Source organism: Lipotes vexillifer, unplaced genomic scaffold (assembly GCF_000442215.2).
Source record: "Lipotes vexillifer unplaced genomic scaffold, Lipotes_vexillifer_v1.1 scaffold278, whole genome shotgun sequence".
NCBI classification, from domain to species: Eukaryota; Metazoa; Chordata; class Mammalia; order Artiodactyla; family Lipotidae; genus Lipotes; species Lipotes vexillifer.
This window is the reverse complement of record NW_006769677.1, coordinates 1,008,800-1,036,077: the sequence shown is the minus strand read 5'-3', so window position 1 is coordinate 1,036,077 and position 27,278 is coordinate 1,008,800. Positions and strand designations below refer to the sequence as shown.

General features: G+C 39.1%; 1 protein-coding gene across 2 annotated transcripts in view; it reads left to right on the top strand.

Annotated features, from left to right (window-relative positions):
- The first annotated feature begins 4,246 nt into the window (after positions 1-4,246).
- Positions 4,247-27,278, top strand: part of EML4 (EMAP like 4) — a 162,034-nt gene continuing 139,002 nt past the window's right edge. For both annotated transcript variants that reach the window (XM_007445745.1, XM_007445746.1), the window contains exon 1: positions 4,247-4,549. In XM_007445745.1, coding sequence (XP_007445807.1) covers positions 4,525-4,549 — 25 coding nt within the window. In that variant the 5' untranslated portion in view covers positions 4,247-4,524. The remainder of the gene's footprint in view (positions 4,550-27,278) is intronic.

Sequence of the window (27,278 nt, the reverse complement as noted above, 5' to 3'; positions counted from 1 at the left end):
GGGAAGAAAAGCAAAGACATAAATCATGCTTGAGAGTTACGTATAGTAGAGAACTTTGGGTGTGGCACACGTTGCTGACTGGAAGCAAACAGATAAAAAGTCTACCAAGTTTTTGAGTGAATCATGTTCTCAAAGAAATCGTTTGATTATTTGAGTTGAAAGTAATCTTTGGATTTCATATTTACACCAATAGGGAGTGAGCTGAGCAGCCTATGAGGAAGGTATATTCCCCAACACCCTTTTTTTGTAGAATAGCAAAGCTAGGGGCCCTGGAGTATAGTGGATAAGGGAGTTCCTTGGAAAGAAGAGTAAGATTTAAGCAAAGAAGTTTCCTTACACTTCATAATATCTATCCCAGCAGAATTCTGTAATTGCTGTGGATAAGTGACTGCCGTATTTCTCCGCCCATTTGTCCTTTTTCTGAGTGAGGATTTATTTCATTTTTCCTGTCCTTTCCTGTATGTTTGCTTGTTTGTTTTAAATAAACTTTTGGTTGACTTTATTAGTTAGGATGAGCATGGATTACTTTTCTAAAAATAAAAGTAACTAAAACAGAGGCAGATTTATCATGAAATTAATGAAACTTAAGCTCTAAGGGATTTCTTCCAAGGCTCCAGGAAAGTGTCTTTCCACTACAACCTCCACTTTATCACATTTCCCTTGATGTCAGGTGGTGTTGGAGTGACCCTGGATATTTTGGGTATCTGGCTAAGGGAAAGTTGAGTTGGGGATACATTTAATTTCAGGCTTAATGAAACATAATTACATGGGTTATAGTCACATTTAATTAAGTTATTGCTGGCCGTCTTTATTTAGCAACAGATTCCAGGAATATTCCTATGGCCCCCTGCACTGATTCACCTGGCATCCTGTCATGGAGGTTACAGGGCTAGAGGTCATAATGTGATACGAACACATGGCTGGCACTGGAAGTATGTGGGTAGTGTGGGAGAAACAAGGTTTGAAACATAAAGAGCCAGAAGCTAAGTCTAGGGAAAATCCTTCTAAATCCTTTTTAAATTCACCATACACTTTGTTGCTTTTCTTTTTTTAAAACGGGAATCACATGAAATGGTATTAACCAGAATTCCTGCGGCAGTATTATGAACAGCCTACATGATATGTGTGAAGTGGATTTTTAGGCATCCCAACTGTCAAAAATAAAGACAAATTTGGTCAACCATCAACTAGAGGAGAAACTAAAGTTCTTTTGTCCTCTCTATTAAAAAATCACTATCATATTCATTAACACTGATCTCATAGGCTTGCTGTGACATTGAAATGGGGTTAGACATACAAAGTACCTGGATACAAAACCTGTCATATAGCAGGATCCCAGTAAGTAACATCTATTAAAAAAAGTTTTGCATGCAGACACAGAAGAGCAGCTGTCAGAACTGAGGTTGTCTCAAATATTAAAAAAGTAAAAAAGTATTGGAGATATGTTGGGCATTTAATTAAATGTCACATTTCTCAATTTTGTAATGTTTATAGTATTTACAGTCTTCTTAAAATGTGTAATCTATTGTGATTTCTTTTCTTAGTCTAAAGAAATACTCCATTTAACCTAATTTTGTATCTGTACATTTTGTATTAGTTTTTCTTAAAAGGGCCCCGCAAATAGTAAATGCTTCAGGTGCCACAAAACATGGATCCTTCTCCGAATTAAAAATATACATATATGTGCTGTATGTCAATTATATCTCAATAAAACTGGAAGAAAAAATAAAACTGGATCATATTCTTCTTTAAAAAAATTTGGCAGTTTCTTAAAAAACTGAATGTACAGCTACCATATAACCAAATAACCCAATTCCAGGGTATTTATCCCAGAGAAATGAAAAGTATGTTCACAAAAAATACTTGTACATGAACATTTATAGCAAACCTATACATAATAGCTCTGAATTGGAAACATCCCAAATGTCCTTCAGCAGGTGAACGGTCAAACAGTGATAATCCATACCATGGAATTCTTAACAATGAAAAGAACAAACTCTTAGTACTCACAGTGACCTGGATGAATCTCCAGGGAATCATGCTGAGTCAAAAAAGCCAATCCCAGGGCTTCCCTGGTGGCGCAGTGGTTGAGAGTCCGCCTGCCGATGCAGGGGACACGGGTTCGTGCCCCGGTCCGGGAGGATCCCACGTGCCACGGAGCGGCTGGGCCCGTGAGCCATGGCCACTGGGCCTGCGCGTCCGGAGCCTGTGCTCTGCAACAGGAGAGGCCACAACAGTGAGAGGCCCGTGTACCGCAAAAAAAAAAAAAAAAAAAAAAAAAGCCAATCCCAAACTGGTACATATTATATGATTCCATTGAAATGACATATTTATAGAAATGGATTACAGGTTAGTGGTTGCCAGGAGTGAAGGAGGGGGTGGTATCAGGAGAAAAAAAGGCGTGTTTATAAAAGAAAACTTGAGAGATCCTTGTGCTCATGGAAATGATGGAAATGTTTTGTATCTTGATTGTATCAGTATCAATATCCTGGTTGTGATATTGACTATATAGTTTTGTAAGCTATTACCATTGGGAGGAACCTGGGTAAAGGGTATTCTAACAAATACACGTGAATCAACAATTATTTCAAAATAAAAAGTTTAACTAAAAAAAGTGTATATATGTATGTATACCAATATGACAATGCAAGTTCTTATTCTTTTAATTGACGTAAGGCAGAAAGTTTTGCATGTAGACACAGAAGAGCAGCTGTCAGAACTGAGGATGTCTCAAATATTAAGCGATTAGACTTGGTAGAATCATACAGATATGAAAATGTCCATAGCAAAGGAAACACTGGGTAAATAACTTAAGTTTGAAGAAACAGAAAACTTTAGACACATTTTGTCTGTAATCTGAATTTATCTTGGCTGCCTTATGGCCATTCTCCACATAGTATGATATTCAGAAGACACACAGGTCTGATATCCAAAAAAGAAATTTAAAGTAATTTAGATTTTTTGGGGAAGATTTTTAAAGAGGCACCAAAGGGAAGAAGTATACTGCAAGACAACAAAAAGAAAGTTTAACAATCCTTTCAACCATCTAATTCCTCCATGTCCCTCTCATGACAGTTGCAACTTCATTGTTCTCATCTCCCTTTAGTACCTCCCTCTCTCCTGGAACTCTGTCTACAATGACTCTTATTCTCTTCTAACTCAGCTCTTTATTATTGTATAGATCAATTTAGTTCCTGGGCACCTTACATTTCTCCTCTGTAACTAGTACTCTGATCCACAAAACCTAGTCCCAAGAGGGACTTGGGAAATCACTGGAAGGTCTTTAGAAGGATGGAGAATGTGGGTTGGGGAGGGAGGAGGAAGAAGAACGCTGTGTATACTTGAGAGGTTTTGGTTACAAGTCCAGTCCTCCCTTTTGCAAATGAATAAAGTGAGGTCCAAATAAGTTTAGTGACTTGACAGTCACCTACTGAGTCACATGGAGTTGGGCCTGGAATTCAGACTTACTTCATTTCAACCCTTTGTTATAGTTCCCTAGTAGGCAATCCTACGATATCCCCGATAAGGGGTGGCTTTGCATCCCTGGTGGAAAAAACACCAGGGGGATTAGGAAGCCTAGGTTCTAACTTTGCTTCTACCAGGCTCCATGAGCTTGCGCAGTTCATGTCTTTTCTAAGGCTCAGTCTCCTCCCTGAAGGGGAGGCAAGATGAACTATTGGGTCCTGTCCAGTACTAACATTCCTTGCTTCTAGTATGTCTTAGGCTCTGCTGTGTGCCTTGGGTTGTGGCATGGTAGCCTTGAGCTAGTCAAGAAGACTCGCCCTAATTTGTCCCTCATCCTACTGGGGCAAAGGGAGAACCCGGGAAATTTGGACCCCTCCCCGCACTTGGTTGCCTCTTTAGTGTTCTAGGACACACGGGGTGACCATCTCCTGTTAGAGGGGCTCCAGACGTAAGCTCCGATGGGTCTCCGCGGACTCCCCAGGGGCTGCGAGGAAAAGGAATCCCAAGAAGCTCCTGAGGATCCCATGCCAGAGGTCTCTCCTTATCCCCACCCATTCGGAAGCAGTTTCAAGCCCCAAGTCCCAGGCCCTCAGCAGGCCCACCGCGCAAGCGTAGCCACCCCTCCCGAGTGCGGGGGGCGGAACCCGAGGCCGAGGCAAGGTGAGAGGGAAGGGTCGGTAAGACCCCGCCTCCGGGTCGTCACGTGGGAGGCGGAGTCGGAAGCGTGACGGCGTACGCGGGGGTGGAGCTACCGCTGCGCGCGGGCGCGGGGGCGGGGCGCGGCGGGGCGCCCGCGGCTGCTGTCTGGGAGGGAGGCCGGGCAGGCGGCGGCGCGGCGCGGCGCGGCGCGGTTCGGCTCTCAACCTGACGGGGAAGTGGTCCGGGCGTCCGCGGCTGACTGCCCTGTGGTGGACGGACGGGCGACGGAGGCGGGAGGTAGGAGCCGAGCCGGGCGCCCGAGAAAGCTAGCGGGTCAGGCTCAGCGTCGGCGACCCTAGTCGGTCCGCTGAATGAAGTGCCCGCCCCGCTGAGCCTGGAGCCCGGCGCTTTCCCCGCAAGATGGACGGTTTCGCCGGCAGCCTCGGTGAGTACGGCCGGGAGTCCTCCCTCTCCTGCGCAGGGTGGGAACCTTGTTCCCTCCACACGCAGCCCGGGCCTGCTCTCCACCCTGCCCCTCGGGATGGCGGCACTTCCACTGCACATGTTCCCCTCGAGCCTGCTGCCCCTCTCCGTGCTCCGGTGGACTCAGAACCCCTCCCCCATGCCAGCCCTCCTCAGCAAGACCCTCCTTTCCTCCCAGCGTCCTCTTCAGTGCGGGGCCCTTCTTCACCATAGTGGGAACCCCTTCTCTCAGCGCGGCCCCCCAAAGCTGGTACAGCCCTCCCCATACACTCACGGCTCCCCCCACCTTCAGGATTAGGATACCTCTTTCTCAAACCCTGACCCCTTTTCTGGGTACAACATTCCACCCCCTTCCCACATACCGAGCTCTCTTTCAGGTTGGGGACACCCCTTACCCACGCAGAGGCTCCCTTTTAGGGAAGGGACCCCCCCATTCCCTCTTCAGGAGGGGGCCCCCCCCCCCCCCGCCCCACCAAGTATTCACTTTAAATTTGGAGTCGTCTTTTAGGTATTTCTCAGAGTAACTGACAACTTCCCTTCACTCCCTCCACTTCTCTGAACATTTTGCAGTGGTGGAGAGAACCAGAAACACTGAAGCATCATTTTTGCCTAATACAGGAAAGGAAGAGGTGCATCTGTGTTGGGGGACCCTCTTTATTTTTATTTATTTTTTAACATAAGTGGCGTTTTTAAAATTTATTTATTTTAGGCTGTGTTGGGTCTTCGTTGCTGCGTGCGGGCTTTCTCTACTTGCAGCGAGCGGGGGTTACTCTTCGTTGCGGTGCATTGGCTTCTCATTGCGGTGGCTTCTCTTGCTGCAGAGCACAGGCGCTACGCACGCGGGCTTCAGTAGTTGTGGCTTGCGGGCTCAGCAGTTGTGGCTCGCGGGCTTAGTTGCTCCGCAGCATGTGGGATCTTCCTGGACCAGGGCTCGAACCCGTGTCCCCTGTATTGGCAGGCGGATTCTTAACCACTGTGCCACCAGGGAAACCTGGGGACCCTCTTTAAAAGAGGACTGAAAGCAGAACTATGCTTGCTGGCTCTGCACGCAGGCTGGGGAGAAGTAATCCTGCCCAGTTAATCCATAGGAAAGGGGGCCTCTGACAGGGAAAGAAAGGATTCTCCATTTTTGGAATATGTTGTCTCTGTGGAATGGAGAAAGGGAAGTAGGCTGAAGTATCCTTTCAGTATTCCCTTTTACCCAGATAAAGGTAGTAAATTTTGTAACTGGCCAAGGGAATCAGAACTCAAGGCTGGTACTCAGTCCCCTATAATCTCTGTCTGGAATTACTATTCTTTGAGGCCATTGGAATCTGGTTACTGTAAAGATTGAGCTCAGCTGTCATGATGGTGAGAGAAACAGTTTCTGCTTTGGTTGATACTGCAGTTAATGTGATACCTGCTGCTGGATTTGTATATTGAGTATTTTATGTGGAGGTAGCTTGTATTCAGATGCCTTTCTTTGCATTTCTTGATAATAAATTCCTAGTTGGTTAATGTTCATGGATCAGTGCATAATCTGGCCATAGGCCACACTTTATTCAGACACACTGAGATTAAATGGGTTTTTTAAAATCTAGACTTCCCTGGTGGCGTAAAATCTAAAATAAAAAAGTAGGTTAAAGAGCAATGGGCCTATTATAGGTATTAAGTAGTAAAAACCATAATTTTGGCCTTGACTTTCTTTGGGGAAAAACGCACACACTTTTCTTTGGGAAACACACACACAAGTACTTTGAGAGTGGAAATCCTAAAATAGGAGGCAACTGAGTGTTACTCTTTCCTCCCCAAAGGCACCTGTTGTCCATTATCTAACCTTTGATGTCTTATAATTCCTTACATTGTGAAGTTGTTTCATTCTTGGGCTCCTTTTAAAGAGGGATCAACTTTTCACTGCTTGTTTTTTTCTTTAAGCCTTATGCCTGGATTTATTCCCTAACCATATTGGACTGAAAGACTTGTTCTTTTTGTTCACGAAGAGGTGATCATATACTTGGCCAAAAAACTGAGTGTCTTGGGGGATGTGGTGTGACTGAGATATCTCTGAACTGTGGGCTCCTCAGCCTGTAGGAATGGTGGGATCACTGCTCAAATTAGAATCAGCTTTTACTCCTTTCCTGTTGGTTCTGAGGACGTTGAAGGCTTGCGGAAGCTTCATCTTCTGTGTTTTGTGGGAGTCTTTCTCACTAATTTAAGTTTATTTTGAAACAGTGGATATCCTTGTTAAACAGCTATCCCTTCTTATCCAGTTCATGAGGCAACTGATAGGAGAGACTGAAAGATGAAGATGAATTTTAGTTGGGGCTCCCACTTTTCATCAAGAACATTATAGCTGACCCTGGTGTTGAATTTTTTTATTCATTTGATAATTTTTTAATTTATTTGATGCCATCCTTAGATGGTACCTTGATGAGACTTCCTTTCTTTAAGTATGGTGTTAGGAGCAGGGGATATACCTGTGTTTAAAGAGGAACCTGTGTCAGCTGGAGGGAAAGAAAGGGTTCCTGGCAGTATTTTTGGAGCTGCTTCTCATGAAGATACTTCTCAGCAGGAGCTCTGTGCTTTCTCTTTCTGTCCCCCTTGAAAGAGTAAAACTAGGCCCCATCTTAATTGAAACCTTAAAGAGTTGGGAGTGAGGGAAGGGTAATGCTGGTATATTTTATTGGTAGTCTTTAAACATAGCTTTACCCAGCTTTTGCCAAATTGCTTGTTTCTATTCCCTGTGGTTCATTAGTCTAGAGCTTAGAGTTATATTGATCTTTATTTTATCATCAAGAGAGCCATGAATGTAAAGGCAAGCTCTTGTATTCTAGTAGATGTTTAAAAACTTTTTTTAACCAAACAAGAATTCAAAACATGTGAAATTCTTCTGGGGTCACAAGCACTGAAAACATTTATTCTCAAGGAAGTGTATGTGTGTGTCTCCTTTTATATACTAGATGATTTCTTGAAAAAAAGTGTAAGAAAACTACATTTTTATAAGCAGGAAAGCTCAGTGCTTTGTAAACAGTGGTTATAGAGAAGCTGATTATTTAAGGGAATGTTATGGTGCATGATTTCATAAAGTGAAAAACTTTTAAAATTCAAACTGTACCCTTGATTGTTGTGTGTTTAGATAAGGAAAACACTATTATGTGCATTTTATAAGATGTCTAACGGCAATTAAAACTGTGTGCAATGGTTTTGAAAACACTGAGAGGGACGTTAGGTGATTGTGGGTGATTGTGTTGTATGTGCCACATAGAAATTATATACCTTTTGTATTACTTTTGTTTTACAACTAAAAACAACTAAAGAATGCTTTTAATCTCTACAGCTGATGAATTTCAGGCAGTTTGGCAGGTGGTGGTACCGTTTACTTCAGGCATAGTGTCTTTTGGTTCATGAATAGGGTAATATAAAAAAGCAATACTTTAGAAACAATTTTTTTTTAACTTAGTGAGGGGAAAACAATCTATCTTGATGTCCTGCCTCCAAATCAGTTTAGAATACACACACATACATGTACAAAACATATATACAGTAAATATTTTAGATCTCAGGTCTATGTGCAAAAGTGGGAAACTTGATACAGCTTTTTTTGTTGATTTTTCTTAAGGCAGGGGTTCGGTGCATTTCATGCTTAGTTTTTTTAGCATCTCTTTTTCATAATAAAGGTTTTAATTTTAAGACTTGTCTTGGGATTAGCCCACAGGTTTAGTCTGTGTTTATGCTTTAAAGAAAGCATATTGTTAACCACATCAATTTTAACTTTTTCTGCTCCAAAGGTTAAAAACAAAACTCCAAAACTTCTTTTTAAAGAAAAATTGTAATGGATGAAATTGTAGGGTTAGTATAAGAAATGTAACAGTCTCAGTGCAGTAGTAGTATGCTTCAGTTTATGAGATATTTTAAAACAATCTCTTTAACATCACAATATTAGAACTTATTTCTCATCTCACGTATACTCTTGCTTTCTTAAAGGAACAGTGTAGTATATGATTTTTAAATACTAATCTAGTCTAAAGCATTCTGTATATATTCATATAAAAATGTTTCCCATGTAATAATATTACTTGGTGAATTTTTTTCTTAACTTTTAATTTCTTAATGGTTGTCTCTTGAAGGGCTCAAGATAGGCTTACGGTATAATATGGCATGAGTAGTAACTCTTACATCTGTAACATGAGTTAGCTAGAGTATTTCTTAATGTGTACCTATTTTTGTGACATTCTTATTGCCCTTTAGGAGCTTACTATCTGGTTTTAAATACATATCTAGAGATATAAGTAAAGTACCAGAAATGGGAGTTGAAGGGGAAAGCACCTTTTAGAATGCAGTGCTATGTATCAAGCATGTAACTTCTGAGAGACAACATTTGGAGATTCTGAATTTATCTCTATAGAGACTGGCCTTTTAAAACCATGAAACAATTTATTTAGAAGTCCAAATACTAGGGAATGATATTACTAGGTCTTTTTCTGCTTTGTATTTAAGTTTGAATAGCATGTAGGACAAGTACCATATTAATTTTATGTATATGAGTCCATTTCTATTACATGTAAAACTTCAATATTTGTTCATAAGAAATATGACAGGGCTTCCCTGGTGGCGCAGTGGTTAAGAATCCGCCTCCCAATGCAGGGGGCAAGGGTTCAAGCCCTGGTCCGGGAAGATCCCACATGCCATGGAGCAATGAAGCCCGTGCGCCACAACTACTGAGCTTGCACTCTAAAGCCCGTGAGCCACAACTACTGAAGCCTGCATGCCTAGAGCCTGTGCTCCGCAACAAGAGAAGCCACCGCAATGAGAAGCCCACGCACCGCAACGAAGAGTAGCCCCCGCTCACCGCAACTAGAGAAAGCACGCACGCAGCAAGGAAGAGCCAACGCAGCCAAAAATTAATTAATTAATTAAAAAAAGAAGTATGACAACATTTTGTTTTTATTTTAAAATTTACTTATTTATTTATGGCCGCGTTGGGTCTTCATTGCTGTGCGGGGGCTTTCTCTAGTTGTGGTGAGTGGGGGCTACTCTTCATTGTAGTGCTTGGGCTTCTCATTGCACTGGCTTCTTGTTGCGGAGCATGGACCCTAGAGCACGCAGGCTTCAGTAGTTGTGGCACACGGGCTCAGTAGTTGTGGTGCACAGGCTTAGTTGCTGTGCAGCATGTGGGATCTTCCCGTACCAGGGCTCGAACCCGTGTCACCTGCATTGGCAGGCGGATTCTTAACCACTGTGCCACCAGGGAAGTCCCAACATTTTGACTTTAAAATAGATGGATTCTAAAACTTTAAAATAGTCTAAGGAAATAATGTGCTTCCCAAATCTGTAGTATATTTCTACGTCTCTGTGTGATCTCTTGTCCTATAGTTTTAGCTGCCACTGTTATAATGCTTTAACTTTGCATATTGCTTTATAGTTTACAAAACTTTATCTCATTTAATCTGCACACTAACCTTGGGAGAGAAGAAATTATTTCCTCTTTCATAGATGAGGAAACTAAGGTTCAAGGAGTTTGCAGTTTTTAAAAAGACTATTCAAATCCAGATTTTTCTTTTCCTTTTCTTTTTTTTTGGTGGGGAGCCTAATTTGTAAGGTTTGTATCCAATGAGAACACAGTACAAAAGAAGAAAGAAAAAGAAATTATCTTTTGTTCTAGTTTATCTGTATTCAGCTGACGTTAACATGTTGATGTACTTGTTTTTACTCTTTTTCTATGCCTCCTTTTTTACACAGTGAAAACTATACTATAGATATAATTTTGCATTCTGGTGGTTTTTTCATTAGATCCTAACCATTTTTTTCTTTCTTTTTTTTTTGGCTGCATCGGGTCTTTGTTGCCTGTGCGTGGGCTTTTCTCTAGTTGTGGCAAGCAGGGGCTACTCTTCCTTGCAGTGTGTGGGCTTCTCATTGCCGTGGCTTCTCTTGTTGCAGAGCATGGGCTCTAGGCGCGCGGTCTTCAGTAGTTACAGCACACGGGCTCAGTAGTTGTGGCATATGGACCCTAGAGCACATGGGCTTCAGTGGTTGTGGCTCACGGGCTCTAGAGCACAGGCTCAGTAGTTGTGGCTCACGGGCTTAGTTGCTCTGCAGCATGTGGGATCTTCCTGGACCAGGGACCAAATCCGTGTCGCCTGCATTGGTAGGCAGATTCTTAACCACTGTGCCATCAGGGAAGTCCCCATTTTTTTCCACTTGAACTCAGATTTTTCTGATGGGGTCCAATGTTTTTTTCCTTACACTATTACTGACTCTTTATAACCCACTTGTACATTGACTCTAACATACCTGAATCTGAGCTCCTCATCCTCTAAAACAGCTTCTTTTTCTTATTTTCCATTGTCTGTAAGTATCACCCAGCCTTGACATCTTAGAACCATGTTTGACTCCTGGCCATTTTTGCCTACTACATTAAAATCTCTTCTAAGACTTATCAATCCTTGTCACCTTTTCCCATTCCTTACTTTTCCTTTTCCACCACCACAGTTGAAGTCCTTATTTTTCTGTGTTTGGATTATTGCATAACCTCAAGAATCTCCACTTGTCTATAATTTGTTGTGTGTGTGGGACCTTCAGACTAATCTTCCTTAAACAGTGCTTTGACTCTCCCATTCACTCTTTCAGATTGCTTCATTGCCTTAATGACTAAATTCAAGCACCTTAACCTTGTTGTCAAGGGTCCTCCATTATCTCTTTCTGCTGTCTTAACATGTTCTGGCCTAATTGACCTATTTCTTTTTCCCCATGTTTGATTGGCTTTTTTCCATCCCTGTGACTATTCTCTTTTGAAGTACCCTTCAGGGCCCAACTCAAATATTGTTTCCTTTCTGAACACCTTTCGTTATTTGTTCTCTTTCATTCCCAGCTTAAAATATTCACCCTTGAACTTTTAACATAAGAACATTTTTAGGGCACTTATCACAGAATATTTCTTCTCAAAGGGTAGAAGTAATTATTACAAGTCCTAAAATTATTGTAAGTCTTATTTCCCCAGCCAAATTGTAAACCCATTGAAGGCTGACACTCTCATGTGTTTTTGAAATCTCATAGCAGAGCAGTGGAGATTTCATGATCCTATAAAATTGGGGGAAAAAATATTAGGGAACCAGTATATAATTGGCAACTTACAACCTTTGCTCTTACCATGGTTGCATAAAAAATAATAACTTGAAGACCAAAAAATTATCATACACAATCTCAGAATCCTTTAAAATATTAAATAACTCTTTATGTTCTTGTTTTCTTCTTATTTCACCTGAAATAAATGAAAACTTTTTTTCGGACTTTGTTGAGAATATGATAAAGAACTCTGTGCCAGGTTCTAGGGTAGTGTTTTTCAAGTGCAGGTCTTGTGCATCACCTATTAAGGATTTAGAAATCAATTTATTTGCAGTCAAGACAAATACTAAAAAGAATGAGGAAGAAGAAAGAAAGATTGTAAAATATTGGTGCTTTGCATGATATTGCTTCAAGAAACTTAATTTCAGTTTTATATGTTTGCCTTAGATGGCAGTATAAAATTTATTTCTTTCTAGGGGTCACAATCAGATGAAAGGTACACTTTTAGTGTCTATTCCCTATCTTTGAGAGACTGGGTCGGAGGGCTCACATATATATATAAATGTGGATGAACAATGAGAAATAGTTATAATGAACTGTGCTGTTTTTGAAAAGTTTTTAGAATCTGAATATAATGATTAGAATATAGTTAATATCAGTAGCAGTGAAAGTATATCTATAGTTCTAGAATCAGTGTAATTCAGGCAAACCCCATATGTGGAAATGTGGCTTTATGAAACTGATAGGCTAGGGTATGTTATTTACTTTGCAAAGCATTCACCATATTGTTTTTTCAACTTTCTGATGTGTCTTGACTGGTTCTCTACCTCATTAGCTTTACAAAATCTATCCTGTCTCTAAGGCATGGCTCAGGTACGCTTGTTTTTTCTGGAAGCTGCACCTAATTATTCTAGTGTTGCACTCAAACTACTGCACTGTAGTGCTCCTAAAGTAGAGGAGACCGAGTGCTTACACCTAAGGGATGTGGGAGTGTAGCCAGAAGTGGAGTCTACTTAACTTAAAAATTCGTATGATTATTTTGCAACCATTATAATAAAGATTAGTCCAGACAGAAATCATTGATAGATGCTAAATCTATGGGGATATTTTTGATGAGGAGCAGAATGTTTGCATGGTCTTAAGTATCTCCCCATATATTGCTTAGTAGTTGCAAGGGGAAAAAAATAGTAACTCTATACAGTGATGAAATCAGACAGCACCTTGAGTGCATGATCAAAATAAATAGCACCAGTGGACATTGTGTGCCTCTGAATGTGATGCCTGCGAAGAACACATCACTTATGTAGTTCGCCAGCCAGGAATGCATAACCTGAATGTAATCCTGAGGAACATTGAACTCCAAATGGGGAACATCCTGTTTTTTAAAAGGGTAGGGGGCGAGACTGTACTTTTTTAAATGTTAATATTATAAAGACAAAGAAAGGCTGTGGAAATGTTCCAGATTAAAGGAGACTAAAGAGACATGACAATTACTTGTAGTACCTGATTCTAGAATGGATCTTGTATCAGAGGGGGAAATGATATTAAGGATATTATTGGATCATTTGGCAAAAATGGAATATGGATGGTAGATTAGATAAAGGTATGGCATCAATGTTAAATTTACTAAAGTTGGTAACTATCCTAAGGTTCTGTAAAATAATGTTTTTATTCTTAGGAAATACACACTGAAATTTTTAGGAATAAAGTGCCATGATATATAACCTACTCTCAAATGGTTCAGAAAAAATAATGTAACATGTATATATGTTTTATATATATACACATATATGTATATATAGAGCTATGTATTTACGTGTGTATATATTTGTATGTTTGCGTAGAGAGGAGGAGGGAGGGTGGAAGGATGCTCTTATGCAAGTAATGCAAATGAGTAAAATGTTAACAATAGATGAATTTGGTTAAAACTGTACAGGTGTTTTTTTGTACTATTCTTGTTCTTACAGCTTTTCTGTAAGCTTGAAATTATTTTTAAATGAGAAGTTTTTAAAAATCATATGAACTTTGCATTAAACTCCAAAATATTGCATTTTAAAAATAAAGAAATAGTTCCTTTCCCAGAAAATTCCAGGCAAACTCTTGGGATAAAACTGCAGCTCCAAGAATATGTTCCACGTATATCATGTGGTTTCCTTTTATCCCTAGGCTTCAGTTTGAGAAACATGCCTCTGGGCCAGAGACAGCTGTGGTTCAAATTTAGTCGACAGACATGTTTTGTTTGGCCCTTTTCAGTGTGTTAAAAATTGGGAAATTTCACATAAAAATCTGCATCTTTGGTTTCTCTTGAAAAATGGAATGATATTGCCACTGTGGACTTGGATTCCAGATGATATATACTCACTGAGTGATGCGTCAGGTAAACAGCCTCAGTCCTTGCTTTATACCTAGCTTGTTTCAAGTATTTACCTTATTGCCTGGCCTCTGTAGGCATATGTTTGCAGCCTTTATCTTGCCCAAGAGGTGTTGGGGGTGTCTTCTTTGTGGTCATGGCAATTTGAGAATTAAGTTGTTGAAATGATGCCCTAACACCTGCTAACATTTAAGTGTATATATCCTATAAACAAGGACATTCTCCTACATAACCATATTACAACGAAGAGAATGAGGAAATTAATATTGATACATTACTACTATTTCACCCTCAGACCCATTCAAGTTCTGCTAATTGTTTTAATAACGTCTTTTATTTAATAAATAATATTTAATAATGTCTTTTATTAGAAGTATCCAGTTCAAAATCAAATGTTGTATTTAGTTGTCATGTGTCTTTAGTCTCTTTCAATCTGGAACAGTTCCTTAGTCTTTCCTTGGGTTTCATGACCTTAATGCTTTGCCAGATTGCAGGCCAGTTGTTTTGTAGAAAGTCCCTAAATTTGAGGTTTCCTCCTGATTAGATTCAAGTTATGTATCTTTGGCACAAAAGCCACACAGGTGAAGCTGTGTTTTGTCTCACTGCGTCCTATCAGGTGGCACACAGTTTTGATTTGTCCCATTCTGGTAATGTCCATTTTGACCATTTGATTAAGGTGGTGTCTGCCAGGCCTTTCCACTGTAAAATTACTTTTTAAAAAATCCTTGTAAGGGCTTCCCTGGTGGCGCAGTGGTTGAGAATCTGCCTGTCAGTGCAGGGGACACGGGTTTGAGCCCTGGTCTGGGAAGATCCCACATGCTGCGGAGCACCTAGGCCTGTGAGCCACAACTACTGAGCCTGCGCGTCTGGAGACTGTGCTCCACAAGAGAGGCCGCGATAGTGAGAGGCCCGCGCACCGCGATGAAGAGTGGCCCCCGCTTGCCGCAACTGGAGAAAGCCCTCGCACAGAAACGAAGACGCAATACAGCCAAAAATAAATAAATATATTTTAATCTTTGTAATTAGTGTTTTGTAGGAGGTACTTTGAAACTTTGCAGATACTTTGTTCCTCATCAGACCTTCAAATTATTGTTTTATTTATATCTGTGTGAATCAGGTATCCTATTTTTTTCCAGTGGGTTATAATCCATTACTATTTATTTTGATACTCAAATTGGTCATGTTTTGGCTATCGGCTACCCATTCATGCTGGCTTCTGTATTCTTTTGACATGTTCCCATCATTCTTTGAGGACTCTTTTGCTTTTTGACACAATAAGGTGATTCAGGTGCACAATTCAGCCCATGATAACTTGCATATATATTTTAAGTAGGGTTCAGGTGAGATTTTTGAATTAAGTCATTTTAAGTTAGCGAACATTCTTTATGGTTCTTGTAATTTTGTAACTTCATAATAGTTTATCTTACACTTAAAAATTGTGTCAAACACATGGACTAGACCATTAATGTAAATTAGTTTGAAGGTGTTTGCTCTTAAGTGGGAAGCCATTCAGGATGTTTGTTCTTATGTTTCTACATTTAAACAATCAGCAGTTATCTTAGAGCAAGGTACTGTTAGGTGGTGTGTGTGTTGGGGGGCTTGGGTAAAATAAAACAGATTTAAGCAGCAAAATCAACCTTTTTTTCCCCCTTAAAATGTTGTGATCATCTTTCCTTCTCAGTGAGTATAAATATAAACTTTAATGCATCGTATTCCATTATTTGGACATCTGATCTGCCTAAGCTGTGTATATAGAACATAATTTACCTTATTCTTGATGACTGATGGTGGTTAGTATGAGCATTAGACGTGGTTCTGTGCTGTAATACAGTGATGCCTCTGAGAGCTATTTGTGTAGAACTGTTTGCTCCATACATTCAGTGACCCTAGACAGTTATAACTGTGTTCCTTGCTGTTTGTCACCTAGTGTCAGTGTACTTTATCCTTTCCTTTCTTTTTATTTATTTAAAAAATCTCACCCATAAGATTTGAGCTTATGTATCTGGAAAGATGACTCTTCCCTTATTATACCTAAAATTTGACAATAATTTCTTAATGTCAAATATCCAGCCAAATATCCTTGATTGTCTCAAAAGTGTCATTTTACAGTGGTTTGTTTAAATCAAGGTTTAAACAAGATCATACATTGCATTTGGTTGTTATGTCTCAAGTATTTTAATCTATGTATTTCCCTTCCCTTTTCTTTTTCCCATTGCAATTTGTTAAAGAAGCTAGACCTTTTCTCCTGTAAAGTTTAACATAAGTACTGATTGTATCTTTTGGTGTTTTTTTTTTTCCCAAACATATTTCTTTGTCTTCTGTTTATCCTTTAAATTGAAACTTACAGATTTTTATATATTTGATGTATTTTGATCTGCTACCATTACTCTTCTAAAATTTGATGCTTAGATTTTCCCATCTTTGACTTCTGAGAGCATCTTCACACTGCTTCCTGAGTCCTGGTCCTAGTGCTCTTTGTTAGCTTCCTTGCTTTCTGATGTGACAAGATGTTCAAACTTTTCTTTTACACTTCCTGTTCCAATTCTGCGGTCAGCTGTTTCTTTAAGAAGTTGTGGTTCCTGTTGGTAGGAAGTGGTACTCTAGGCTCTAGAGGTGCTCATTGTTAACTGAATTGGTTATTGTTTCTAATCTAGCCATTCTTTTGATTTCCAATTTTAAATCTGCTGTAGGCTAGGAAACCAGATAACAAAGCTGGTTTGACGTACATAAGGATTGTTTTGGACCTCAAAAAAGAACCCAGAGATCAAGGTCTATGCCTTTTTAAATTGTATGGTGTAGCACCTACGGGGACAGAATCATACCTAATAAATATTGCTAATGTTAGTAATATGTGAATAACATAATACCAGATGTTCCTCAGAGTAAAATAATAGACTTCTGAATGAGGCCGTTAATAATAAAATACCTGAGCTTTTAGTTCACAGACTTGATGATATGTGCATGTTTTAAATTATAGACCATTTATGCTCCCTGTATTTTCTTTTGTTAAGATTATCTTTCTTTTGTTTCTTTTGTTTCTTGTTATTCTTTTAGGATAAATCTCTGGATCAGTGAGGTGTTAGTATCTTAGAGAGTCAAATTATGCTATATTTGTCATATTCCATAATAAGAATACACTTCTTTTCATTTAAAAACTTTTTTCCAGAGAATGTACTTCTTCAGACTTTCCAAAATTGATGAGTTCCTAAAGTTGAGATGACTTGCTGTTTTAAAACAAAACTATTTAGTTTTGATATCTGACATTTTTCCTTAAATCATTTTTTACTCTTATATGTTGGTCTCGAGCAACTGCTTATGCTGATCTTTAAGTGACACGTTAGAGCAAATGACAAAATTTGCATTTTTCTTTGAACCATTTGTTCCAGAAAAGTGTCATAACTGACTTCTGTTGATGAGTGAGTGGGAATTTTATTTTATTTTATTATTTTTTTTAATTTGAAGGATATCCTGTTTTCAGTTTAGTTGGGGCATAGCCTTTGATTTTCTTTGACTGCTTTGAGTACCTCTTGGCATTCATCTTATTTCTTTAATCCTCTCCAGTTTTAATTAGTGAGGATATGTTTTTTGGCACAAACAACATTTTCTTAATTTTTAGGATCTATTATTATGGGTCATTTGAGTTAAGGTATTGGGGAACAAAGTTTAGAATAAAGAGAATGGCTGGGAAAGTAATCAATATTTGACTAATTTTCTTGAAACTTTTGTGAGTGCTTGTAGGTGAGATTTAATGCTTATATGCACACTGAAACTTGCACACTGTAAAATTCCTTATCTTGGTTCATTAGTGCATACTATAATGGGGCTAAGGTTATGGGTTCGAGTCTCATATAGGTCACCTTTTTGTGTGTGTTTCCTGGTCATAAACACATTCATTAAGTAAATAGCTTTTGATTAGCTTCTTTGGATCATACTCTGTGCTAAGTGCAGTGGAAAATTGGTGTATGAGACACTCGAAATCCCTGCTCTCATGAAGCTTATAATTCTGTGGGGGATTCAGGCAGTATTTATTCGGGAAATATTTATTGAACGCTTGGTATGTGCTCAGCACCCTTCCAGCTATAAACATAGTCCTTATGTAGCTTATGATGTTGGCTTTTAAAATACAGAGTAATAAGGATTGCGATGGTGAAGTATAGGAAGCTTTGGAAACAAAGGAGGGCTGTCTTAAACCTCCACCATCCAGCCTTTTATGTTTTTTCAAATGCATGTCTTTGTTTAGGGTGTAAGCAGAAAAATAGAAGTCAGGTCACAGTAGCCCTCCCAGCTCTTGAAAATGGCTTAAAGGAATGACATTTAGTTTTTTTTCCCTACTCCCATACACCTGAGAAAATGATAAACTACCAACAGTGCTTACTTTTGTTGCAGTTTTCAACCTGTGCGGAGACCATTGTCAGCTGTGCTCTCCTGATGTTGTCCTAATTTAAGTCAATGAATTCAGTAACTTCTATCCTCTCTCTGTTATCTATACAAGTGGTACTTTTCTAAGGTATTTTTCTATGTATTTGTTGCAGTATGAGTCCTGTGATTAAATCTATGGTCTTCAATATACTTGCTTTAGGAAATGATCATTGATGCAGCAGGTTATGGACATGGGTAACTTTTTGAAAGGGAGTAGCAAAGCAAAGGCACTAACTTTTATTCCGCTGTGATTTCAGGAACTATGTCAGACACTTTTCATAAATTAATAACTAAATGGCAAAAAAAATTGTTAATTGCAGTTTAAAAAAATACCCTCAAGGGTAACTTTTAAGTAGATTGAATAAAACTGAACTTGTTATTACAACCCTTCATATGAGGATGATGATTATAGTGGCAGACTTTTTGTGACTGAAATGAACTATTGATGCCAGTATAAAAATCTAATAATTCAGTAAGTGCTACATGCCAGGAATTGTTTTCATACTGGGAATATATCAGTGAAGAAAAGAAACAAAAATTCCTACTAAAGTATATATTATAATGAAGGGAGATAGACAGTAAGCCATTTTCATGAAATTATTCACTCTTCAGACATTATTGACTCCTGTATAAACATTGATGTCTGCATTGTTGATTATAAATATACCATCCTTTTTTCATAGAATAGATGGTGATATAGCCTGTGTGGACTTTGGTTGTGTCAGATAAGCTTAGAGAAAAGTAATTTTGGGGATGCAAAAACAGGTAGGTAGAACATTGACAACTGTGCTAAGGCTACTTTATCATCATACATCTTAGTCACTGTATCTGATCATATGACAGAGTTTTGGAATAGTATATATACTCTTAGATGTCCATTCTCAGATTCTTAATTTGTCCTTTTTCATATTTAAGGCTTTATTGTTTACTAAAATACTTTTATGTGTTTGGATATGTATTCCCTTGAGTTTTAGTATTTTTTTTCTTGTGGAAAAAATTAATTATATTTCTATAAAATCTTTTTTTCCTCCAGGTTAATTACTATAGATCACTGTTTATCAAACTGGATTCAGGACCCCTATTCAGTTACTAAGGAGAATTCCCAGGATGCTGTGGAGCTCTCCAGACAGCTATTTGTGGGTGGTAGTGAGGGTAGAGGCAAACAGTGGGTTGTGTGACCAGGGTGAGGTCACCTCTTTTACCTTCTGGCCCTCTTTCTTTCCGGACTTTAACACCTACTTTGGTACTTAAAGCAGTTTGGGCTCTTGCTGTACTCTGAACAGTTGTTTAGTAGTAGCACCTATAAGGTAATGTTAGATGTTTTTTTGATGGGACTCACGGGGGTGTGACTGTCACAGCAACAACAAAAAAGTTGTTTCAGGAGTTTGAAAACCATTGATGTAGTTTTAGGCAATGTTTTTTTTTTAAATAAATTTATTTACTTATTTATTTATTTATGCTGGCTGTGTTGGGTCTTAATTTCTGTGCGAGGGCTTTCTCTAGTTGTGGCAAGCGGGGGCCACTCTTCATCGCGGTCCGCGGGCCTCTCACTGTTGCGGCCTCTCTTGTTGTGGAGCACAGGCTCTGGATGCGCAGGCTCAGTAGTTGTGGCACATGGGCTTAGTTGCTCCGCGGCATGTGGGATCTTCCCAGAACAGGGCTTGAACCCGTGTCCCCTGCATTGGCAGGCAGATTCTCAACCACTGCGCCAACAGGGAAGCCCTAGGCAATGTTTTAATGTCTAGAAATTAATGTCTTCGCATTTGATCTTTCCTACTCTCATTTAACCTGCATATGGCCACTGGATTATTCTTTCAATACAGCATTTTTATTGTCACTCTCCAACTTAAAAGCTTTTTTATCATTTCCAGTTTCTGTGAGATAAACTCTTAGCTTGGGCCACCAGGCTCCAACTTTACTTTTCCAGTCTCACCCCTTTTTGGGGAATGTTATGTGGATTCTCTCAGTATCCCTTTTCTTGCCTCATTTATTGCTACCTTGTTTCTTCTTATGCCATTATTTATTATATATTACATATATAATATATTGACAGAGTTGCCATAATACGCTAGGGGAAATTAGGGAATTTGAAAACCAACAGGTAAGATTATGACACGTTCCTAAGAGTTGTATGAGAAAGTGTCTTTAGAGCAAGGTTTTGTGAATTGTTTTCTTTTCCTGCTTATTAACCTGTTCCTTCCTCTCATCACTGGTATTTTGTATAACCCTGGATAAGCCGATCTGCTTTTTTGCCAAACTTCATTGGACTTCCTTAAAACTGAGTATATTCTGTTCCTTTGGGAATTTGGTAGTTTTGTTATCAAATACAGTGCATTCTTGATAGCAGATTCTCACAGTCATTTGTTTTAAAACATCACCAAACACCTCATTATCATATCTTGATTTTAGTGAAAAAGAGTAGAACTACAGAGTAGTTTTGAGAATTCAAATTTTTAAAATCAGCTTTATTGAGCTATGCTTTACCTGCGATAAACTATGCCAATTTCAGTTGTATAATGAGTCTTGAAAATTTTGTATAGTTGTGTATCCACTACCCACAGTCAAGATATAGACCATCTCTCTTACCCCAAGATGTTCCCTTGTACCTCTTTGCAGTCAGTCCCTTCCCTCTACCCCCACTGATCTTCTTTCTATCCCTATATTTTGTCTTTTCTAGAATATCATATAACTGGAATCTTATAATCTGTGGTCTTTTGTGCTTTTAACTTAGTATACTTTTTAAAAATAAATTTATTTATTTTATTATTTATTAATTATTTTTGGCTGTGTTGGGTCTTTGTTGCTGCGTGCAGGCTTTCTCTAGTTGCGGCGAGCGGGGGCTGCTCTTCTTTGTGGTGTGCGGGCTTCTCATTGTGGTGGCTGCTCTCGTTGTGGAGCACATGCTCTAGGTGCGCGGGCTCAGTACTTGTGGCTCACGGGCTCTAGAGCACAGGCTCAGTAGTTGTGGCGCACGGGCTTAGTTGCTCCGCGGCGTGTGGGATCTTCCTGGACCAGGGCTCGAACCCATGTCCCCTACATTGGCAGGCAGATTCTCAACCACTGCACCACCAGGGAAGTCCTAACTTAGTATACTTTTGAGATTCATCTGTGTTGCATGTTTCAGTAATTTGTTCCTTTTTATTGCTGAATATCATTTTATTGTATAAATATACCACAATTAGTTTATGAGTTCACCAGATGATGGGCATTTCAGTTGTTACCAGTTTTTGGCTATTAAGAATACAGCTGCTGTGAACACTGGAATACGTGTCTCCCTGTAGCCCTGCAGCCACTAGTCTACTTTCTGACTCTATGCATTTGCCTATCCGGTGCTCATTTTTTAAAAAGTGGGTTGTTTGGCTTATTATTAGGTTTTGAGAGTTCTCTGTATACTATGGATGCAAGTCCTTTATCAGTTATGTGTTTTGCAAATATTTCCTTCCAATTTGCAGCTTAACTTTTCATTTACTTAACAGTGTCTTTGAAGAGTGAAAGTTTGTTTTTTTTTTAAAGTTAATTTTTATTTATTTATTTATTTATTTTGCTGTGGGGCATGTGGGATCTTAATTCCACGACCAGGAATCGAACCGAAGCCCCCTGCATTGGAAGCGTGGAGTCTTAACCACTGGACTGCCAGGGAAGTTCCTGAAAGTTTTTTATTTTGATGAAATCCAGTTTATCAATTTATTAGGATGAAGTTCAATGTATTATTTTTTTCTTTTATGGTATATTTTGTGTCCCATTTAAGAAATCTACCTAACCCAAGGTCACAAAGATTCTGAAAGAAAACTTCCTCTGCTCACACTTCTGACACCAAATGTGTGGGTTTTCCACACCAGCCAATTCTGACACTACCTGGAATTAGTGCAGATCCTGCAGGTTAAGGGTTCAGTCCCTCAAGACTGCCTCCCTGCTCCAGATGCCAATTACAAGTTCAGACTTCAGGTACTTCTGACTGACCACTTAAAATGCAAGATTTTCATGCCTCCTCCTTGGGTTTAATAATATGCTATAACAGCTCACAGAACTCAGGAAAACACTTTACTTACTATTACTGGTTTATTATAAAGGATATAATGCAGAAATACCCAAATGGAAGAGATGCGTTGGACAAGGTACTTAGGAAGGGATGTGGAGCTTCCATGCCCTCTCTGGGCGTGTCACCCTCCCAGCACCTTGATATGATCATCAATCTGGAAGCTCTCTAAAGCCCATCATTTAGGGTTCTCTTGGAGGCTCCAGTACATAGGCATGATTGATTGAATCATTGACCAGTGTGGTTGAGCTCAGTCTCCAGTCCCTCTCCCCTCCCTAGAGGTTGAGGGGTAGGACTGAAAGTTCCCATCCTCTAATCACAGGGTTGGTTCCTCTGGCAACCAGCCCCCACCCTCCAAAAGTCACCTCTTTAGCATAAACTCAGGTATGGTTGAAAGGGGCTCCTCTCACCCCTATTACTCAGAAAATTCCAAGGTTTTAGAAGTTCTATGCCAGGAACTGGGGACAGAAATCGAATATATATATATATTTCTTATTATGTCACAATTTCTCTCCTGTTATTTTCTTCTAGAAGCTTATAGTTTTTGCTTTTATTTTTAGGTCTGTGATCCTTTTAGAGTTAATTTTTACATATAGTATAAGGTAAGAATCAAGGTTCATTTATTTGAACATTGATATCCCTATGTTCCAGCAACATTTGTTGAAAAGATTAGCCCTTTTCCTTTAAATTGCCTTGGCACCTTTGCCGAAAATCAATAGACTACATATGTGTCAGTCTATTTTGGACTCTGTATTCTGTCCCATAGATTGCTATGTTTATCATTAAGTAAATACCACACTGTCTTGATTACTATAGCTGTAAAGACTTCAATTAAGTTTTTTTATATTTGAAAAATAATTTAGAGGAAATAAATTTTTAAAATTAATTATTTATTTATTTTTGGCTGTGTTGGGTCTTCGTTTCTGTGTGAGGGCTTTCTCTAGTTGTGGCGAGCGGGGGCCACTCTTCATCGCGGTGTGCGGGCCTCTCTTGTTGCGGAGCACAGGCTCCAGACACACAGGCTCAGTAGTTGTGGCTCACAGGCCTAGTTGCTCCGCGACATGTGGGATCTTCCTAGACCAGAGCTCAGACGCGTATCCCCTGCAGATTCTCAACCACTGCGCCACCAGGTAAGCCCTAGAGGAAATAAATTTAACTTTAAAACTTTGTAGACTGACAGAAAATCACATTAATTCAATGATTGTTGTTAACATTTTATATTCATACTTTAGAGTTTACCTTTTAAAATTACTTTCAGGAATATGATCTCTTGATTCACTAACAATTTTAGGAGTTAGAGCAGACATTAATATCCATATTTCATAAATGAGGAAGCTATAATATTTAAAAATTTTAAATTAATTTTTATTGGAGTATAGTTGCTTTACAATGTTGTGTTAGTTTGAGATCATACAATTAATAGTTTAAGATCATACAAGTAGTGTAATGAAGGAAGAACTAAAGCCCAAATGTTATGCCTTCAAAAATCCAGTATGCTTTCCATTATACCACACTACTTTCATTTGCTACTCTTCTCTTATGTTGAATGTTGGAGAATGAGTGTTTTATGAAAAATTCAATTAGTAAATTTAATTCAGTTAAAGTATAGAGCTATAGAAGAAGTTAATCTGTTTTCTTGGTCACCAACATCACAAGACACATTAAGAAGTTAAAACTGGGCTTCATTTTTTTTCTCCAGTGGTGTGTTTTACAACCAGAATAGGTATTTATAGTTTTGTTTCATTACATGAAAGCTGAAAAATTCCTTCTAAAAGAACTGTTTTAAGAAATGAGGGTATTCTTGCCAAAGTGAGAACAAGAACAATAAAACTTAAATTTTGGATTATTTGAGTGTGTGTGTTATCTGTAGTATTCTCTTATATTGCCACTACCTTAAGTTCTTTCCCCCCAAATCCCCACAACCTCAGATCATAGTTAAGAGGTTTTTGCAGGAGTACTGGTAAAAGATGATGACAGCTGGGGTTTGTGTGGAGGTGAAAGAAGTGGTAGCATTTGGAATGTACTTTGGAGAGCCTGTTGATGTGCTGATGGATGGATGTAAGGGATGAAGAAAAGGAATGAATCATGATCCCATGATTATCCACTCTTAGTTTTTTAGCCTGATCAACTTAGTGGGGCTATTTACTTGGTGTGGGGAAGACTTAGATGCATTGGAAGAGCTACACAGTGGAGGAATGGAAAATCAGATAGAAGCTGTTAAAGCCCTCTTAAAAATATTTTTTAACTTAAAAATTTTTTTAAATTAATTTTTATTGGAGTGTAGTTGCTTTACAATGTTGTGTTAGTTTCTGCTGTACAGCAAAGTGAATCAGTTATATGTATACATATAGCCCCTCTTTTTTCGGTTTCCTTCCCAGTTAGGTCACCACGGAGCACTGAGTAGAGTTCCCTGTGCTATACAGTAGGTTCTCATTAGTTACCTATTTTACACATTGTAGTATATATATGTCAATCCCAATCTCCCAATTCATCCCACCCCTCCTTCCCCCCTTGGTATCCTTAAGTTTGTTCCCTACATTTGTGTCTCTATTTCTGCTTTGCAAGTAAGTTCATCTGTACCATTTTTCTAGATTCCACATACAAGTGATATTATACGATATTTTTCTCTTTCTGACTTATTTTGGATGACAGTCTCTAGGTCTATCCACATCTCTGCAAATAGCACTAGTTCGTCCCTTTTTATGGCTGAGTAACATTCCATTGTGTATATATACCACATCTTCTTTATCCTTTCCTCTGTTGATGGACATTTTGGTTGCTTCCATGTCCTAGCTATTGTAAATAGTGTATCTTCTTGAATTATGGTTTTCTCCAGGTATATGCCTAGGAATGGGATTGCTGGGTCATATGGTAGTTCTATTTTTAAAATTTGATTTTTTTTTTTTTTTTTTTTTTTCTTGCGTTATGCGGGCCTCTCACTGTCGTGGCCTCTCCCATTGTGGAGCACAGGCTCCGGACGAGCAGGCTCAGCGGCCATGGCTCACAGGCCCAGCCGCTCCGCGGCGTGTGGGATCCTCCCGAAACGGGGCACGAACCCGCGTCTCCTGCATCGGCAGGCGGACTCTCAACCACTGCGCCACCAGGGAAGCCCTAAAATTTGATTTTTATAGGAAGTAATATCACATCTCAGACTGCGAAGGTAGAGACGAGATGAAATTATTTATGATCTTACCTTTCTTTCTTTTTTTTTTTTTTTTTTTTTTTCTTGCGTTATGCGGGCCTCTCACTGTCGTGGCCTCTCCCATTGTGGAGCACAGGCTCCGGACGAGCAGGCTCAGCGGCCATGGCTCACAGGCCCAGCCGCTCCGCGGCGTGTGGGATCCTCCCGAAACGGGGCACGAACCCGCGTCTCCTGCATCGGCAGGCGGACTCTCAAGCACTGCGCCACCAGGGAAGCCCTATGATCTTACCTTTCTAACAGTCATTTAAAGTGTTTTGGTGTGTGTGTATTTACAGTCTTGTATAGAAGCTGGCAAACTTTCTATAAAGGCAGCTCCTCAACTCTGTTGTAGCATGAAAGCAACCACAGACAATATATAATAATTGGGTGTGCTTGTGTTCCAATGAAACTTTATTGATGGACACTGAAACATGAATTTCAATTAATTTTCACATATTGTAAAATATCCTGGTATTGAGTTTTCTTGCAAACATTTAAACATGTAAAAATTATTCTTAGCTCACAGGCCATACAAAAACCACTGGCAGACCAGATTTGTCTAATGCATTTGTTTTGTGATTGCAGTAATATAAGCCTTGATAAACCTAGAGCTTACGAAGTACTTTTATATTATTTCTTTTAATTCTTGCAATAACTGTAGGAAATATTTACCATGCTTAACATAAAATACACATTATGTACATAATTGAGGGCAAGGATGTGCAATATCATTGGAATTCTTTGTCTCTTACCTCCACTTCTCTGTATGTATTGATTTTGTTCTTTGAAATAAGCTTTATTCAGCAGCAGGGGTCATCCCAGTAGCTCTGCAACTGCATCCTCAAAGTTTCCTTCCCTTAGCACTAATTTGAAAAATCCAAGGACAGGACTTTGGTCCTGTTTACATCAAATTTTTATCCCACTGCTAATCGTGTTTTTCGGAAGGGCAAGGTCATCATGTGTGAAGGTAACAGTTCTCTTTTGGAACCAATGTTTAGAATAATAGGAGGGGGATTTAGTAGTTTCTCAAATGAAGGTCTAAAGGGAAGCACACACATGGCCACCTGGGGGAATTATGATTTGGACAGCCATACCAAAATCATGTGTATTTACAATCATTGTTTAATTTTCGGATTTAATTTTGTGTTCTTTTCATTTACTTGTTTGTATCACACTCAATTCTCTTTCCTACACTCTAGTTTTCATTGGTACTTGTTTATGTATTATTAACACCATCTCAAACTGAATTTTAAAAATTCCTAGTTTTGAATGTCTCTTTCTCAAGATTCTAGGTCTTATACCTCAGTGAAAGTTACTCTTTTCTTTTAAAAAGTTTGTACTCTTTCCGTTGTTTCCTGACCACTCCAGTTCCTCAAATACTAATACACTTTTATGGCAAAGATCTTGGTCCAATCTCTTGTCACTTCCATAACAACAAGGATAGATGAGAAATAAGTGAGGATCATTTGGAAACTTCAGGCACTAAAATATGAGTATATTTAGGTAGAATAATTGGCTTACCCTGGAATTCAGAAGCCCCCAAAGCAGTTGCTGCTGTCTTAGAGTTTTCAGAGTAATTGATTCCACTCTCACTTTCAGTTTTCTCCAGTCATTACCTAGAGAACCTGAGATTCTTGATACAT